A 16285-nucleotide genomic window follows, 5' to 3' on the forward strand; every position below is an offset into this window, starting at 1 on the left:
GCACTTTAGTCCCTCAACTTTTCACTATTTGCAAAACAGCCCCCGCTCAATCTTTTAATTCAATTTCAATCCTACTTAATTACAAAAAAAACCGTGGAATCTTATTCATCATTCCAAAATGCGTAAATTAAATAATCTCGAATTAAGGTGATATAATTTCGGGCCTTACAATTCTCCCCCTCTGAGACATGATTTCGTCCTCGAAATCTCAAGCAATCATATCACAAGTAATCAAATCAGAAATACCAGAAACTAAAATAGTAAACTCACATCAGTGGAATAACTCTGGGAATTCCTGTCGCATATCTGATTCAGTCTCCCAAGTAGCATCTTCAATGCCATGACGAGTCCACTGGACTTTCACAAGTGGGATGGTCTTCGTTCTGAGTTGCTTTTCTTTACGATCAATAATCTGAACCGGTTTCTCAATATAACTCAGAGACTCGTCAAGCTCAGCCTCGTCTGGCTGGATAATATGGAATCATCGGGGAGATATTTCCGTAACATAGATACATGAAAGACATCATGTATTCCAGATAGAGAAGGCGGTAATGCACGTCGATAGGCACGATCTCCTATCTTCTCGAGAATCTCATACGGCCCAATATATCGTGGAGATAGCTTCCCTTTCTTGCCAAATCTGACAACTCCTCTGAAAGGTGAAATCTTCAGGAATACTCGGTCTCCTGCCTCAAATACCAACGGTCTCCGTCGAACATTGGCATATTTGGCTTGTCTGTCTTGAGCTGTCTTCATTCTCTTCCGAATCAGTTTCACTTTCTCAGTCATATCTCTGATCATATCAGGTCCAATCTCAGGTACCTCAGAGACATCGTCCCAATACAAAGGGGCTCTGCATTTCTTGCCGTACAATGCTTCAAACGGTGCCATCTCAATACTCGTCTGATAGCTGTTGTTGTACGAAAACTCAAAAAGTGGCAATGCATCTTGCCAACTAATGCTAAAATCAAGCACCACGGCTCTAAGCATATCTTTCAATGTCTGGATAGTCCGCTCTGACTGTCCGTCAGTCTGTGGATGATATGCGGTACTCAGATGTAATTTCGTAACTAGAGCTTGCTGCAGACTCTGCCAAAAGTGCGAAGTAAACCGAGGATCACGGTCTGATACAATCAACTTTGGCACTCCGTGTAATCTGACCACTTCTCTGACATAAATCTCTGCCATCTGGTCATATCTGTACGTCATCTGGTACGGAATAAAACATGCTGATTTGGTTAATCTGTCAATCACAACCCAAATCGCATCACAATCTCTGGAAGATTGCGGTAACTGCGTCACAAAATCCATGGAAATGTGATCCCATTTCCATTCAGGAATAGACAAGTTGTGCAGTACACCTCCTGGTTTCTTTCTTTCTGCTTTTACCTGTTGGCAATTCAGACACTTTGACATAAACTCTCTGACATCAGATTTCATCTANCGCGGTAACTGCGTCACAAAATCCATGGAAATGTGATCCCATTTCCATTCAGGAATAGACAAGCTGTGCAGTAGACCTCCTGGTTTCTTTCTTTCTGCTTTTACCTGTTGGCAATTCAGACACTTTGACACACACTCTGTGACATCAGATTTCATCTGTTTCCACCAAAACTGTGCCTTTAAATCATTGTACATCTTTCTGCCACCAGGATGAATGCTAAATCGACTGCTGTGCGCTTCTGACAATATCCGATGTCTCAAATCTGGAACATCTGGCACAACAATACGATTATTCACATACAGTACATCATCACGTACCTGATATTCTGATCGATGACCTGATCTGACCATCTCAATCGATTTCTGCACATTCTGATCCACTTCCTGAGCCGCTTTAATTCTCAACATCAGCTCTGGTTCAACTTGAATAGCATACAATCTCAGAGGCTGACAATCTGTTTCAAATGCTAATCCAGACAAACAGCATTCTTCTATCAAATTTGAAACACCTATTGTCGATAAGGATAAAGAACATACCTTACGACTCAGTGCATCAGCTGCTGCATTAGACTTTCCCGGATAGTACTTGATTTCACAATCGAAATCTTTCAGCAAATCAAGCCATCTTCTTTGCCTCATATTCAGTTCTGATTGTGAAAACAGATATTTCAAGCTTTTGTGATCAGAATAGATCTCAAATTTCTCACCGTAGAGGTAGTGTCGCCATATCTTCAATGCAAATACAATGGCCGCCAATTCAAGATCATGAATTGGGTAGCGAGTTTCATGTGGCTTCAACTGTCTCGAAGCATAGGCAATGACATGGCCTCGCTGCATCAAAACACAACCCAAACCTCTGTGAGAAGCGTCACAATATACAACAAATCCACCAGTACCTGAGGGGATAGTCAGTATCGGTGCACTGGTCAATCTTTTCTTCAATTTCAGAAAACTGGACTCACAGTCTTCTGACCACACAAACGGAGCATTCTTCTGAGTTAACTGAGTAATCGGTTTGGCAATGCTCGAGAAATCTTTAATAAACTGACGGTAATATCCTGCCAAACCCATAAAACTGCGAATCTCTGGCACTTATGTCGGTCTCGGCCAAGAAATCACAGCCACAACCTTCCTGGGATCAACTGATATACCATCTCCGGATATGATATGACCCAGAAATACTACCTGTCTCAACCAGAACTCACATTTTGACAGTTTAGCATACAATTTCTCAGTTCTCAGAATTTTCAACACGGTTCTCAAATGTTCTGCATGCTCAATCATATTCTTGGAGTAAATCAGAATATCATCAATGAATATAATCACAAAATCATCGAGATACTTCTGAAACACATGGTTCATTAATCCCATAAATACAGCCGGTACATTCGTCAAACCAAACGGCATGACAATAAACTCGTAATGTCCATACCTGGTTCTGAATGCTGTCTTTGAGATATCGGAATCCCTGACTCTCAGCTGATGGTATCCAGATCTCAAATCAATCTTGGAATATACAGAAGAACCCTGCTACTGATCAAATAAATCATCAATACGAGGCAAATGATATTTATTCTTTACCGTAGCCTTGTTCAGTTGTCGATAGTCAATGTAAAGTCTCATAGAACCGTCTTTCTTCCTCACAAATAATACTAGAGCACCCCAAGGAGATACACTCGGTCTGATGTAACCCTTGGCCAGTAAGTCCTCCAACTGTTCTTTCAACTCTTTCAACTCAATCGGTGCCATTCTGTACGGAGCTCTGGAAATCGGAACTGTACCTGGCATCAACTCAATGCTGAAGTCTATCTCTCGAATCGGAGGCAAATCAGGAATCTCATCTGGGAAGACATCAACAAACTCGCAAACCACTGGCAAATCCGTCAATGATGGACTCGATTTCAGTAAATCAACTGAATAGACAAGGAATCCATCCGCTCCTTTCTGCAATAATCGAGTCATATTCATAGCAGATATCAAAGAAATTCGGGCTCGATAACCCTTACCGTAAAATTTCCATTCCTCAGCCATCTCAGGTTTGAATCGTACAATCTTGTGGAAACAATCAACTGTAGCTCTGTACGTGGTCAGCATATCAATACCGATAATACAGTCAAAATCAGACAACACAAGTACAATGCAGTCTAGCTCAATCCCATGTCTGTCATACTGCAACAACGTCATCAGGTGCGTCCTGTGCCTGCTCATCAGTCAAAGCGAACACCCTGGCCTGCTGTCTAGGAGGCTGGCTCACTGTATGGCTTCCTCCTGGCCTCTGCTGTGACTGGGTAGATGGTGCTGGCTAGAAAGAATGAACAGCTGAGGGTCGTCTCCCTGTCTGAGCCACTGATCCAGATGACTCTGCTCCCTAGGATCCCTGAGAACCTCTCTGGGGACATACTCTAGCAAAATGTCCCTACTGTCCGCAAATACGGTAACTGCCAAACACTCATCGGCACTGCTCTGTGGAATGTCTCCCTCCACACGTGTTGCAATAAGGTCCTGTATAACTTTGGCTCTGACCAGTCTGTCTCGAGCCACTGGAACTGGAAGAACTGCTGCCAGACTTCTTAAACTGTCTTCCTCTGGCTTTCAAATAGTCCTTCTTTCCACCACTGCTGCTACCACTCTCAAATCTGGGAGGGGGTTGCTGTGGTCTCGGTGCAGGGGCAACAAATGAAGCTCCTCTCTGTCTCATCAGACTAGCTTCTTCTCCCTTTGCTCTGTTCAGGGCGTCAGCAAAGTTCTTTGGTCGCCCAGTGTTCACCAATGTAAATATCTCCGGATTCAAGCCATGGATGAACTGATCAGCCATCGCTTCTTCATTCTCGGCCACATGTGGAGCAAATCTCAGTAATGTAGAGAATTTAGACACATATTCCTCAATGTTCAACTGCCATTGTCTCATATTCGCAAACTCAGCACCTTCATCATTTCTGTATGACACAGGGAAGAATCTCTGAAAGAATTCGGTTTTGAAGACATTCCAGGTAATAGGCGTACCTCGTTGCTCCAAGGCCCTCTTGGTCGTAATCCACCAGTTCTTGGCAACATCATGCAACTGGTGTCCTATCAGTTTCAGTCTCCGCTCATCAGTGTAGTCCAAAGAGTCAAACAGCATCTTAATGTCATCTAACCAACTCTCGCAATCAACTGAAGTCTCAGTACCCTTCAAAGTCGGTGGATGGAACGACTGAAATCTCTTCAGCAAGGTTTCCATTGGTGTTGCTGTCACATCCATCGGATTTGCAGAGGTACTGCCCTGTTCTGGGATTCTTCGAGGAGGCATACCTGATTATCAAAAGGATTAATAACTCAATACAACAAATCTGTTTCAATTCAGTCTCCCCTCCGATCATCTTACTGCTGATCAAGAATCGGTTCTGATTCATTCTCAATTAATACAGTTTACCAATCAAATCAGATAATCAGGTAAATATGTAATAATAAAAGCAGTAATCATGCTAGCAATCAAAAGCAGGAAAGAAAACTCAATCTACCCCGCTCACTAGCTTCTATCTAAGGAACCTACTGCTCTGATACCAACTGTTGTGGGGACCCGGATGCTAATCATGTTCTTAATCGTCATTAGGACTAATTAATCAATTATAATAAACAGGGTCTAAATTTTTTTTTAAATATAATATCAAATGCGGAACGTAATGGAATCACTCTACTATACATATCAGTATAAAAGTAAAGTACAAGTCTTGTACTATATACAATCATTTACATACTAAGGTTCAATTACTAATTATCATGTGTTCGACCCTATCTCAGATCAAGTCCGTAGTCTCCACTCTAATCACGATCTCTCTCTTCATCTCCTCGACCCTGAACCTGTCCCACCTGTTGTCATGCACACATACAAACACGACAACAGCCGGATACCTCCGGTGAGAATAAATCCCAGTATAAATCAACGAAACATGCAATCATATAATCGATATAAAAGCATGAAACAAATATCAATCACATGTATTAAATCTGCAAACCTAAATCGATATAAAACTGTAAATAACTCGTGACTCTACAGCTCAGACTAGACTCATTCCTAGTCTAGGGATCCCGGTTTCCAGACATTGGCATACTATATCGAATCTCAGCAATAGAAGTAACTCCACACCTAAGCAAATATCGATATAAATCAAACATCCAGTGTCTTGACCTATCCGTCAAAGACTTTGGCACATCCGCCAATTACTCCTCTGTGACAATGTGCAATGGGCCAGTGACTACTCTATCACACTCTGACACCTCTGTCACAAGACCAATCATCTAAATCATGCTTTCTATAAATCAATAGAACAAGCATATCAATGCAGTAAATTCAAATAACTGAAAACAATAGCAATTAAGTATGTGGTTTAGGGAAACTCAAGTTCTAACTCACTTGAGTCATTCTTCCCGGTTTGACATTGATCTATACCTTTCTTTCGTACTCTCGGTCTGAAGCAATATAAGTGCTGAACTCAAGACTGTCTCTGTAAATCTGAAATGACATATTGAGAATAATAATATCATCATTCCATTCTCAAGTAAATATTGAATCTGATTAATCTGAATTTAATTCAATTCAACGGCATAACGGCACAATCCCGTAATCCCCGTCAATACAATAACAACATATATCAATTACAAACCATAACCCATATCCGTTACAATCTGTAATCAATCCATAATCCAAATCTGCTCAATTTCAATCGATAAAATTAGAAAATCATAACAATTCCAAAATCAACTTGTTCTTCGATCTGACTTCGATTCTACGATGTCTAGTATTCTCAGAACACATAATAATGATCAAATAATAATTCCTCCAAAATCATAATTTCAAATCATGCTGGAACATAATAAAACTTACGTCCTTGTGTAGCTCTTGACGAGAGAATCTCAGAACTGTGCTCGGATTAAAAATCAGATCGCCGGTACTTGAAAAATCAAATTTCTAACACATGAAGAAGCTTGAGGGTTTAGGCTATGATTCTCTCAATTCTCGTTGCTGGAAATCTAAATGGGATGGATGGGTTTACACGTTGAAATGCATGGCAAGACATGTGTCCCACTCAACTTCCAATATTTGCACTTTAGTCCCTCAACTTTTCACTATTTGCAAAACGGCCTCCGCTCAATCTCTTAATTCAATTTCAATCCTACTTAATTACAAAAAAAACCGTGAAATCTTATTCATCATTCCAAAATACGTAAATTAAATAAACTCGGATTAAGGTGATATAATTTCGGTTATATAAGAATTAAAAGTGTAGAACATCTTGGTTTCTTATATTTGTATCAACGAGTAAGATACTGCCACGCGTAATACTAGCATCCAACGGTCAAGCCCCACACGGTATCCCGTCCACGCACAGAAAGCCGCCACAAATCTCGCGCAGAATAGTGGCCGAGTACCCGCCATTTCTAACATACGCCACGGGCGTGGCATTTACTGGAGTAAGTTCCGCCACTCCTCCTGTAATAAAAAACTTCTGGTTGCACTGGTTCGAGCCCTCTCTTTCACAATTAGCTTCCGTGATTGAATTTGAAGAAGAAGAGAAAACGAATTTGATATTTGGAAACGGATGGTTTCGACTGCAATGGCTTCTTGCCTTCAGCTGTTGAAATCCAGTCCGTCGAATTTTCTCGCGAAATTCGGGTGTTCCTGCTTGGAAAATAACGGGAAATCATCTGTAAGGCGGAATCTCAGGCTTCAGAATTCTGGGAACGTATTTGATTATAGGAGGTTTTGGGTTACTTGTGAAGCTGGAGCAAATGATGATCAAAACAAAGGCGAGTACGATTATTTTTAAAAAACATTTATGCAATCTACCGAGTAAAATTACTTGAAATTGCTCAGTTTTTGCGGCTGATTCCGTGATGTTCTTGGTTATTTTACCTATTGTGATTTTGATATGTATGTTGATTTTTAAGCAGACGTCAAGTATCCTAATGAAAATACTAGATTTATAAAATATATATAAGGACCGGGGATCCCAGAAAAATCTGGTGAAGGAAGATGAATCGAGATAAAAGGGGCGATGCTATGTATTTGGGGTGAAGTGAGGATTTATTTTGGAAATATTGTAGAAAATTTTAAAAATTTAGGAATAGTGATCGCCCTTTGCTTATTCAATACCTTAAAAGTGCTTTTATGGCGATAATCTATTGCCAAATAGCTTACAGATTTTGCATTGGGGAATATTATTATCTTTCAGTGGTTTAACTACACAGAAATCCATTTATGAATGTTTTAGTTCTGTATGTATCAAAAGCCACTGATTCGCCGGTGACGATTTACCAAAACATTTTATTTTTCTGCTGCGTATTGGCCCAGTTTCCGGCGAATTCCAGCAGAATTTTGTACTAGTTCCTGTGGGTTAAAAACGTTGAACGGAAATACTGTTACCTGATTTAACAGTTTACTTCTGTGATATTTTAACTTATCATGTTATGTTTTAAATAAACCGGTTTCTTTTTTATAACTTTCCCCATAGGCCATAACTACTTGATGCAATACTTCACTGAATATAAACGCCCGAACTAGTTCATATGGGAAGATTGTTGCTATAAATCTTTCCTTCTTGAGGCATAGTGTAAGTATGAATTCTTTGCACCGGAAAACTGTTACCCGATTTAACAGTTTACTTCTGTGATATTTTAACTTATCATGTTATGTTTTAAATAAACCGGTTTCGCTTTTATAATTTTCCCATAGGCCATAACTACTTGATGCAATATTTCACTGAATGTAAATGCCTGGACTAATTCATATGGGAAGATTGTTGCTATAAATCTTTCATTCTTGAGGCATAGTGTAAGTATGAACTCTTTGCACCGGGTAAATTGATACACCCAGCAGAAAGATTTGCCTTGCTTATGTGTTCCTTTAGTTGCTGTCATCGATTAAGTTAAAACATGCTAATTACTATGTATGTTAGGTGAGGAACCTCCCGAGTCTTTATTTATGAAAGAATTGAAGAGGCGGGGGATGAATTCTTCTTCTTTGCTCGAGGAAAAAAATAGAAACATCGACAGAGACAAGGAGATAAAACTCAGGGAAGAAGATGGGGGTTGGAGCTACAAAAGAAGAAACGGGGTTACAACTGATGATGAAAGAAGCATATCGAATCAGAGAGAAAAGTCGATGGCAATCAATAGTGAAGGCCTAGAGGTTGGATGACTATCTTTTTCTGATTTATTGATTATCATGGGATTTTTAGGAAATTTACTATGGTGCAGAACTGCATTTTATACCGAATAGATATATAATATTAAAATTTATTTCTGGGTTTTCTACATGGATCCAATCCTTCTCAGTCTACCCCTTAAGCTCATTTTCTTGGAAGCAGTGCAGGTTCTTCGTTTAACAATTGTTTGGGGATCTGTATATAAGTTTTGCTTTATGATACAGGGCTTGATCCCGCGGGCTAAACTTTTGATTACCCTGGGAGGAACATTCTTTCTTGCGTTCTGGCCGTTGATTCTTGCAACTATTGCATTCTTCTGTGCTTTGTATCTGGTAACTTTCTTCGGTAAACTTGCAATATTTGTTGCCCCTATTTGTAAATACTCACTCCATTGTTACCATTTCAATAGAATCAGATGTGGTGGGGATACTTACTTCACTTTTGGTTCTTCGTGCTATTCGAACTAACCACGTAAAGAGTGAACAAAATTACCTGAAGGGAAAATGCCACAAGACGTTTCTATCTGAATTCTGTGTCATACAGAAGCATTATCAGATTTCGGATTCTTAGCTCTTGGCTTTAAGCCAACTGGATTTGTTGTCAAAACTATTGATATTAGCTGAACTTAAGGTTACTTGGGCTTATATGTTATATCGTCTATTGGGTGGTTTTTTTTTATCCTAAATTCGCGTTTCATCATCACATTGCAAGTTTGGAACAATGATCATTGGATACATGCATTGCTGAATTATCGCATTTTTGGTGTCTTCCTTGTTTCTAGTTAAATTTGTTTGATCGGTTTTAGATATTCGGATATGGATATCCTGAAACTTAGTCAAGCCTTGACTAATTCTCCTCTCTTTTCTGCAGTATTTTGGACCTGAATTCGTTCATGATGGAAGTAAAACTTCAATGGCTCCACCCCCGTATGTCGACCCGTATGAACTGCTCGAAGAAGAAAGGATATACAAAACAGCTCCACTTCTAAATTGAAGGACTGAAACACCTTCGTGTATCACTATTACCCACTGTGAAATTGGATCATTACGTAATTCTTGTTCTGTTAGAAATGGGATTCTATTTTATAGAACCAGGGCTTGTTATATAAATTCAAGATCATCCTCGTAAGTTTCAAGAATAAATACCCGACTGGCACCATCTTTCGAAAACTGAACCGAAGGCTTTTTTTTGGTTCGGTTCTTAAACTAACTCTCAATTGGATTTTTTTTAATATATTCGTCAACTATTTATTTAAGAAAATGACCTGTTAACCAAGTCTATTTTTCAAATTTCCCCCTCAATTACCTACTTAAATTATATAAATTAAATTTGATTTTGTTTTTATTTATTTATAATAAAAAAGCTCAATATCCATAATATTTTGTAATATAATTATCAAAGAATTAATTTTTAATTAGTTCGAAAACTGTACTATTTTACTCTTGATACTTAGAATTTAAAATGAATTAGTTTTCAATTGGAAATAAATTGTTGTGTGAACCATTGATTTGAGAATAGTAATCAAACTTACGTAAATACTATCTATATTCAGTACAAAATTTTCAAATAGAATTAAGCATCCCAATAAACCTCTGAATTTCAAATGTTCAGACATTTATTCAGGGAACATGCGACCAATTCTTGTGAGATTCACACTTTGTTCATACGGTCCCATGACGTCCTAACATATCATACTTTAATATATGCCTTCTTTAATATTTAGTGCCCAAATTTCAAAGTTTTCAAACTAAGGATGTGACATTATACACATGAAAACTAATGGTCTTTTATAATATATATATAACGTTGGCTTTGGTTTGACAAGAAAAATTACATATGTTTCTTGATGTGTTCATAGTAGGTAAGATGTAAACATATGTAATAATTTAGTACATGGGGTTACATTTAAAAATTCTTAAATTTTATTACATGCATATATCATGCTTATGCTGGAGCATTCATTAAGAGATTGATCAAATTGTTGTGTCGTTTGACAATTCAAATTATAATAATAGTCCATTATAGTTTTGAATGAAACTACAAATGTTTTATTCAATTCTCATCAGTTGTAAGATACCAATATTATTTGAAGTCGATTGTTGGAGATGAATAATCATTCATGCAAGACGATCGAAACATGACGTTTTGATAGTTATATCGTTTAAAATATTTGAGTCTCACTATCATCATCTGCTATAATTTTAAATAAAACAACAAGTGTTTGAATCAAACTCTTTATTTATCTTGATAAATTATGAAAATATTGTTTGGTTCAAAGTAAGCCAATCATCCAAGCCTATGAATCTGTCCCGGTTCCCTCGTAATGCTTTATCCATTCTCAGATTATTAATAATCGTAAAAGCCAAGAAAATCAAATTGGGAATCATAACTCTACAAAATAATAATTGAAATGCATAATTGTAATTCACCATTCAATCAAATTGCCATTCTTTAAAATTTTCATACATCAAATTTTATTATTCAAGTACTTAATTTGTTGTTTAAAATTATAATAACGTGACCCGAATAACTCGAGTTCGACGTCGATTTAAATGAATCACAAATAAAGAACAGAACTTGTAATATTTGAAATATGAAATGATATTAATAACTAATTTGTGGAAGATATTACCCAAATAATAGAAGCTTCTCACCTGTTTATTGCCAAAATGTCTTATTTCTCTCTTTCAAACCAAACCACGTAATTAACTAAAACACGATTTTGTCAATGCATACTTTTCATTGCTTCAACTACAAAATCTTTGTCTCTTCGATACTCAAAATTTTATTTTATTTTATTGTTTCCCTTGGGGATATTTAATCTTATAAAATCAATTTTGTTAATTAATTTTATTTATCTAAAATCAACTCGATATTTGAAATCAACGATAAAATTATTTCGAAATATTTGAATTTTATACCAAATTAGATTATTATTTTTTAAAAAAAAACTACAAATTAAATTTGAAATAAGTTTAAAGTGGATATTTAATCTAAGCAAAAATTTGTGTGAGACGGTATCACGGATCGTATTTTGTGAGACATATATCTTATTTGGGTCATCTATGAAAAAATATTACANTTGTGAGACATATATCTTATTTGGGTCATCTATGAAAAAGTATTACAGTTTATGCTAAGAGTATTAATTTTTATTGTGAATATCGGTAGGGTTCTCACAGATAAAAATTCGTGATACCGTCTCACGAGATACATACTTATTTATCTATATACATGGATTAAAAATGTGACATGTGGATTTTTTTTTATTTTTTTTTAAACCTAAATTAATCCAAACTTCTAGAGGCCAACCGTTCTTTTAGATAAAATCTACGTTGGGTTGTCCGAATTCTATTACGGCTTACTTTTCTAGTTGACCAATCGATATTTTTGTAATGACGGAAATGCCCCTGTGTGACTATATAATTTATATAAACTACATAATTTTGCTCAAGAACAACACAGAGAAACATGACTAAGATCGTCGCCCTTTCTTTGGCAGCCCTCCTCCTGTTTCTTGCATTGTCTCGTGTCGAATCCCGGCCGGAGCCTTCATTCAACGACGTTACTCCAATGGAAACTTATCGTGGGGTAAGTTTTGTTTGGTTGAGATGATTTTTGTTTTCGAGTTTCTTTTGATCAAATAATTATATTTATTTTATTATTTTGTGTATATATTGATTGTAATTTGTAACATACATACGATTTGATTGAAATTTACATAATCTTTCGGAAAATCATTTTTGTTTTTTTTTTCCACCAACTTTCACCGAAATTTAAGTAAACCAGCCTTTTCCCTTTCAATCTATAGAATGCATGTGCCTGATTCATTATATGAGATGTGGAAATGCATATGTCAATTTTCATTTCGTGAAATGTGTTTATCTGATTCATATTTACAAAAAATAGTTAAATTTTTTTTTATCTAAAAATATAATATTTTTTAATGAATCGATTTAATTGGAGATCCGTTGTGTTTTTTTTATGATCATTTATTGCTGACAACAAAAACGTTTAAACTTCAAAAGTCAAGAAAACTCTTTGAGACATCGCATATAAAAAGGACTAAATGAAATGTAATAGGCCAAGCGAACACACAAAATATCTTATGAGATCATCTCACGGATCAATTTTGTGAAATATTTCTCTTATTCTTTCTGTTTCCACTCTGAATATTAATCGGGTTGACGTCTCACCTAACCAATAGAAATATATCAATATGTGTTTGTGTGTGTGTTTTTTTTATTATTTAATTTTAAATTTTTTGATGTGAATTGATTTTTTTTTTTATAATTTGTGTTTTTAATTATGGCTGCAGGAAAATGAAGTGCCAAAAGTAGATGTAGGTAAAGATAGCTGTGATGGCCTGCGAGAAGATGAATGCATGATGAGAAGAACACTTGAAGCTCATCTTGATTATATATACACCCAAAAGAAGCAACCCTGAGATTTAAATTTTTTTATTAATAATATCGAGTAAATAAATTTTTTTTTATTTAGGAAATTTTGTTATGTATAATTTGTGGTGATTTGTAATTACTCCTAGGTTTAGATACATGGGATGTAATAATTTAAATAATAGATTTTAATTTACTTGTAATATATTTTATCATTTTATAGTGCGTGTAAATAAATAACTTATTTGATTTTTTTTATTTAAATTTATATATAGCGATCATTGAATATAAATAAAAAATGGAAGAAGGGGCTTGGTAATTTTAATTATTATATCTAAATTATATAATTTTAATGTCAAAGGTGATTATATTAAATGCTTCTAAAGTCTACCATATTTTCTTCCCAAAAATACTCTTATCTCCAACCATATTTCTTTTTTATGAAAAAAATTACACAAAGAAAAAATAAAAAAAATCTAATCTAATGTTTTTTGAGAAAAGTTTTAAATTAATACAATTAGAATTTACAAGAAATTTAATTGTATTCAAATTATTCTATATATATGTATAATTTAATGTATATCAATCCTGATGACAATTAGTATTGTGCATATAAGCTATTAATTGGGGATTTTTAAGGGAAAAAGTACGTATTTTTTAAAAATGGGAAAATTACATATCTGGTTATGTAGTTTGTATTTTTTTTGGTAATGTTAATAATAAATTTGTATTTTTAATCATGCAATTTGTATTTTTTTGTTATGTTAACGATGAATTTTTATTTTTAATCATGTAAATTTTATTTTATTTTTTCAATTTTGATTTTTTTTTACTGGAGTTCGTCATATTTTCTTTCAAATAATATTCTAAAAAAATCACAACACATATATAATTTTATTTCCAAAAATCTATGTCAGCATTCATGTCCATAACTAAAAATACAAATCCACAGTTTACATTTGAAAAAAAATATATAAAAGTACAGTTACATGATAAAAATGTAATTATCCCAACATTTAATTACAGTGGTCGGAATATGAGGTCGCAATACAATAATATCTTGCCCAATTTAATGGGATTTTCATCAATTAAAGAGTTGGGTCTAGCTATCAAATTCAAGATTTTAAAAAAAAAACTCTATGTGTCAATTTTATGATACATATATTTTATTTAAGTTATCGACGAAAATATTATTTTTTTACGTCGAAAATATCACTTTGTTTTTTACTAGCTTTGTTAAATTATTGTTTGCAAGAATTTATTTTAAATAATTTTTATATTTAAATATAATTTTCAAAGATTTCAATAATTAAAAATGTGAAATAAATTCTTATAAATACTATTTGAAACTAGTTCGAGAACTTGAAAATTGATAGGACCTAGGATCTCAGGTTTTCACCGACAATATCTTGGCGGTGATATCAAGAGGTGTCACCCATCCTCAACACCCAACAAGGTCAGGCCGACGTGTGTAAGATCTATGTGGAGACGTGTTGGTGGATGCATTTAAAGCATAAGATAATTGAGTGGGTATCATGTGAGACCGTCTCACGGATTTTAATATGTGAGACAGGTCAACCCTACTCATATTCACAATAAAAAGTAATATTTTTAGTATAAAAAGTAATATTTTTTCATGGATGACCCAAATAAGAGATTTGTCTTACAAATACGACCCGTGAGACAGTCTCACACAAGTTTTTGCCAAGATAATTTGTAAGTTTTACGAATCAATTATTAGAGATAAATTTTTTTATTTAAATTACTGATAAAATAATATTATTTTATTATTATAAATATGAGTATGATTGATTTATCTTATTGATACTCACGGAAAATTTATGGTCCGTTTCCTGTAAGTGTCACTAATTCAGACGTAGGCTTAAAAATTACCTTGAGCTTGAAATCACAAATAAGATCGTTAGAAGGAGGTCAGGAGGGTGTCCTGGCATAACCCCTCCTACGTATATGAGAGAAGCAGTTAAGTACACTGTTGAAAAATCGAAATCTGTTGAAAAATCGAAATCAAATCGAATCGACTAATGAATACCGGAAATCCTAATCCCGAGAAAAATTATAATCCCCGAGTCTAAGATCTTTTGAAAAACGATGTTAATGATTTAATATTTTTAGTAAGACGCGCCAAAAACATATCCCGCCTTTACGACTTCCGCCTGGTAGATAATAAAAAATGCCGAGAATCATTGTCAGACGAAAACAAAACTAGTAGAAAATTCCAGTGGAATTCTCAAGAAATGGGGAAGGTTCGGAATTACTGGCTGCTGAAGACGGAGCCGGGCGAGTGGTCATGGGATGACCAAGCTGCCAACGAAGGCTTGTCGAAGTGGGATGGAGTGAAGAACCGGCAAGCGCAGAAGAACATGAAGAGCATGACGTTGGGGGACCTGTGTTTCTTCTACCATTCTGGCGCCAAGTCACGTTGCGTGGTGGGCGTGGTCTCTGTGGTGCGCGAGTGGTACGAGGACGACGATGGCGGCGGCGCTGTGGATGTGAAGATGGTGGGGGAGATGAAGGCGGCGGTGGGCTTGGCAGAGATGAAGAGGGACTTGAATGGGATGGAATTCGGTCTGTTCAGGCAGCCCAGGTTGTCTGTTGTGCCGGTGGAGAAGGCCGTTTGGGATAAAGTCTGTGAGATGGGCGGAGGATATGAGGCCGATGGCCGAGGATAGTAGGGTTCCAATAAGGTGTTTGTTGTTTTGCCCCAGAGGGACTAGTGTGTGAAATAGCCGTCGATGGGAATTTGTAAAGCTGGTTTTTTTGCCCCCATTCGATCTAACAACGACGGCACTGTAATTATTAATGAATATTTTATAAATTTCTGTATTCATATTCCTAATTTTGATTTGTTAAAGTTCAAAATCTTTAATATAATCTCTACGAATTGCACTCAAATTCATTCTCGATACTAAAAGAATGTATGTTTTTGGAGCTCGAAATCAACAAACAAAACTCAAATAAGGGTAGAACTCAGTCCTCTCGTTAAACTTCTGTTATTGGACCATGTTTTGGGCTCCTCCTACGCTACTAGAGAAGTGAATGGATGGAGTATTGGGCTTGAGCGACCATCTTCTTTGGAGCACCGATCAAAGCCCAACATAGAGTTTGGCCCAACACTTATCCATGCAGCAAACCTAGCCCTGGTTCTAGATTCATATGCATCTTTGGATGCCCCTACCTCACCATGCCTCTTAGAGGGTATCAAACTAGTACATGTTATTTTGATAACATATCCCCTATCTT

The 16285-nt window shown here is 35.9% G+C and overlaps 2 protein-coding genes and 1 long non-coding RNA gene across 3 annotated transcripts; all 3 read left to right on the top strand.

Moving 5' to 3' along the window:
- Positions 1–6902: 6902 nt before the first annotated feature.
- On the top strand, positions 6903–9801 carry LOC140957004 (uncharacterized). Its single transcript, XM_073414039.1, has 4 exons — positions 6903–7230; positions 8379–8611; positions 8852–8959; positions 9498–9801. The coding sequence occupies exons 1-4, from the start codon at positions 7023–7025 to the stop codon at positions 9618–9620; spliced, it is 672 nt and encodes a 223-aa protein (XP_073270140.1). The 5' UTR covers positions 6903–7022; the 3' UTR covers positions 9621–9801.
- A 2176-nt stretch (positions 9802–11977) lies between these two features.
- LOC140958083 (uncharacterized) lies at positions 11978–13273 on the top strand. The gene is made up of 2 exons (XR_012171719.1): positions 11978–12218; positions 12946–13273. It is a non-coding gene; the product is annotated as an uncharacterized lncRNA (long non-coding RNA).
- Positions 13274–15108: 1835 nt separating this feature from the next.
- LOC140957614 (uncharacterized) lies at positions 15109–15881 on the top strand. The gene has a single exon (XM_073414942.1). It carries the CDS (start codon positions 15280–15282, stop codon positions 15712–15714), a length of 435 nt encoding a protein of 144 aa, XP_073271043.1. The 5' UTR covers positions 15109–15279; the 3' UTR covers positions 15715–15881.
- Positions 15882–16285: the final 404 nt, after the last annotated feature.

This window comes from Primulina huaijiensis, chromosome 14 (assembly GCF_012295235.1).
Source record: "Primulina huaijiensis isolate GDHJ02 chromosome 14, ASM1229523v2, whole genome shotgun sequence".
NCBI lineage: Eukaryota > Viridiplantae > Streptophyta > Magnoliopsida > Lamiales > Gesneriaceae > Primulina > Primulina huaijiensis.

Excerpts from the sequence above, each read along its gene's own strand:
- LOC140957004 (XM_073414039.1), top strand. The coding sequence starts at position 7,023 with ATGGTTTCGACTGCAATGGCTTCTTGCCTTCAGCTGTTGAAATCCAGT. Across the intron at positions 8,612-8,851 it reads TCAATAGTGAAGGCCTAGAG|GGCTTGATCCCGCGGGCTAA; the intron begins GTTGGATGACTA and ends TTTATGATACAG. Across the intron at positions 8,960-9,497 it reads TCTTCTGTGCTTTGTATCTG|TATTTTGGACCTGAATTCGT; the intron begins GTAACTTTCTTC and ends TCTTTTCTGCAG.
- LOC140957614 (XM_073414942.1), top strand. The coding sequence starts at position 15,280 with ATGGGGAAGGTTCGGAATTACTGGCTGCTGAAGACGGAGCCGGGCGAG.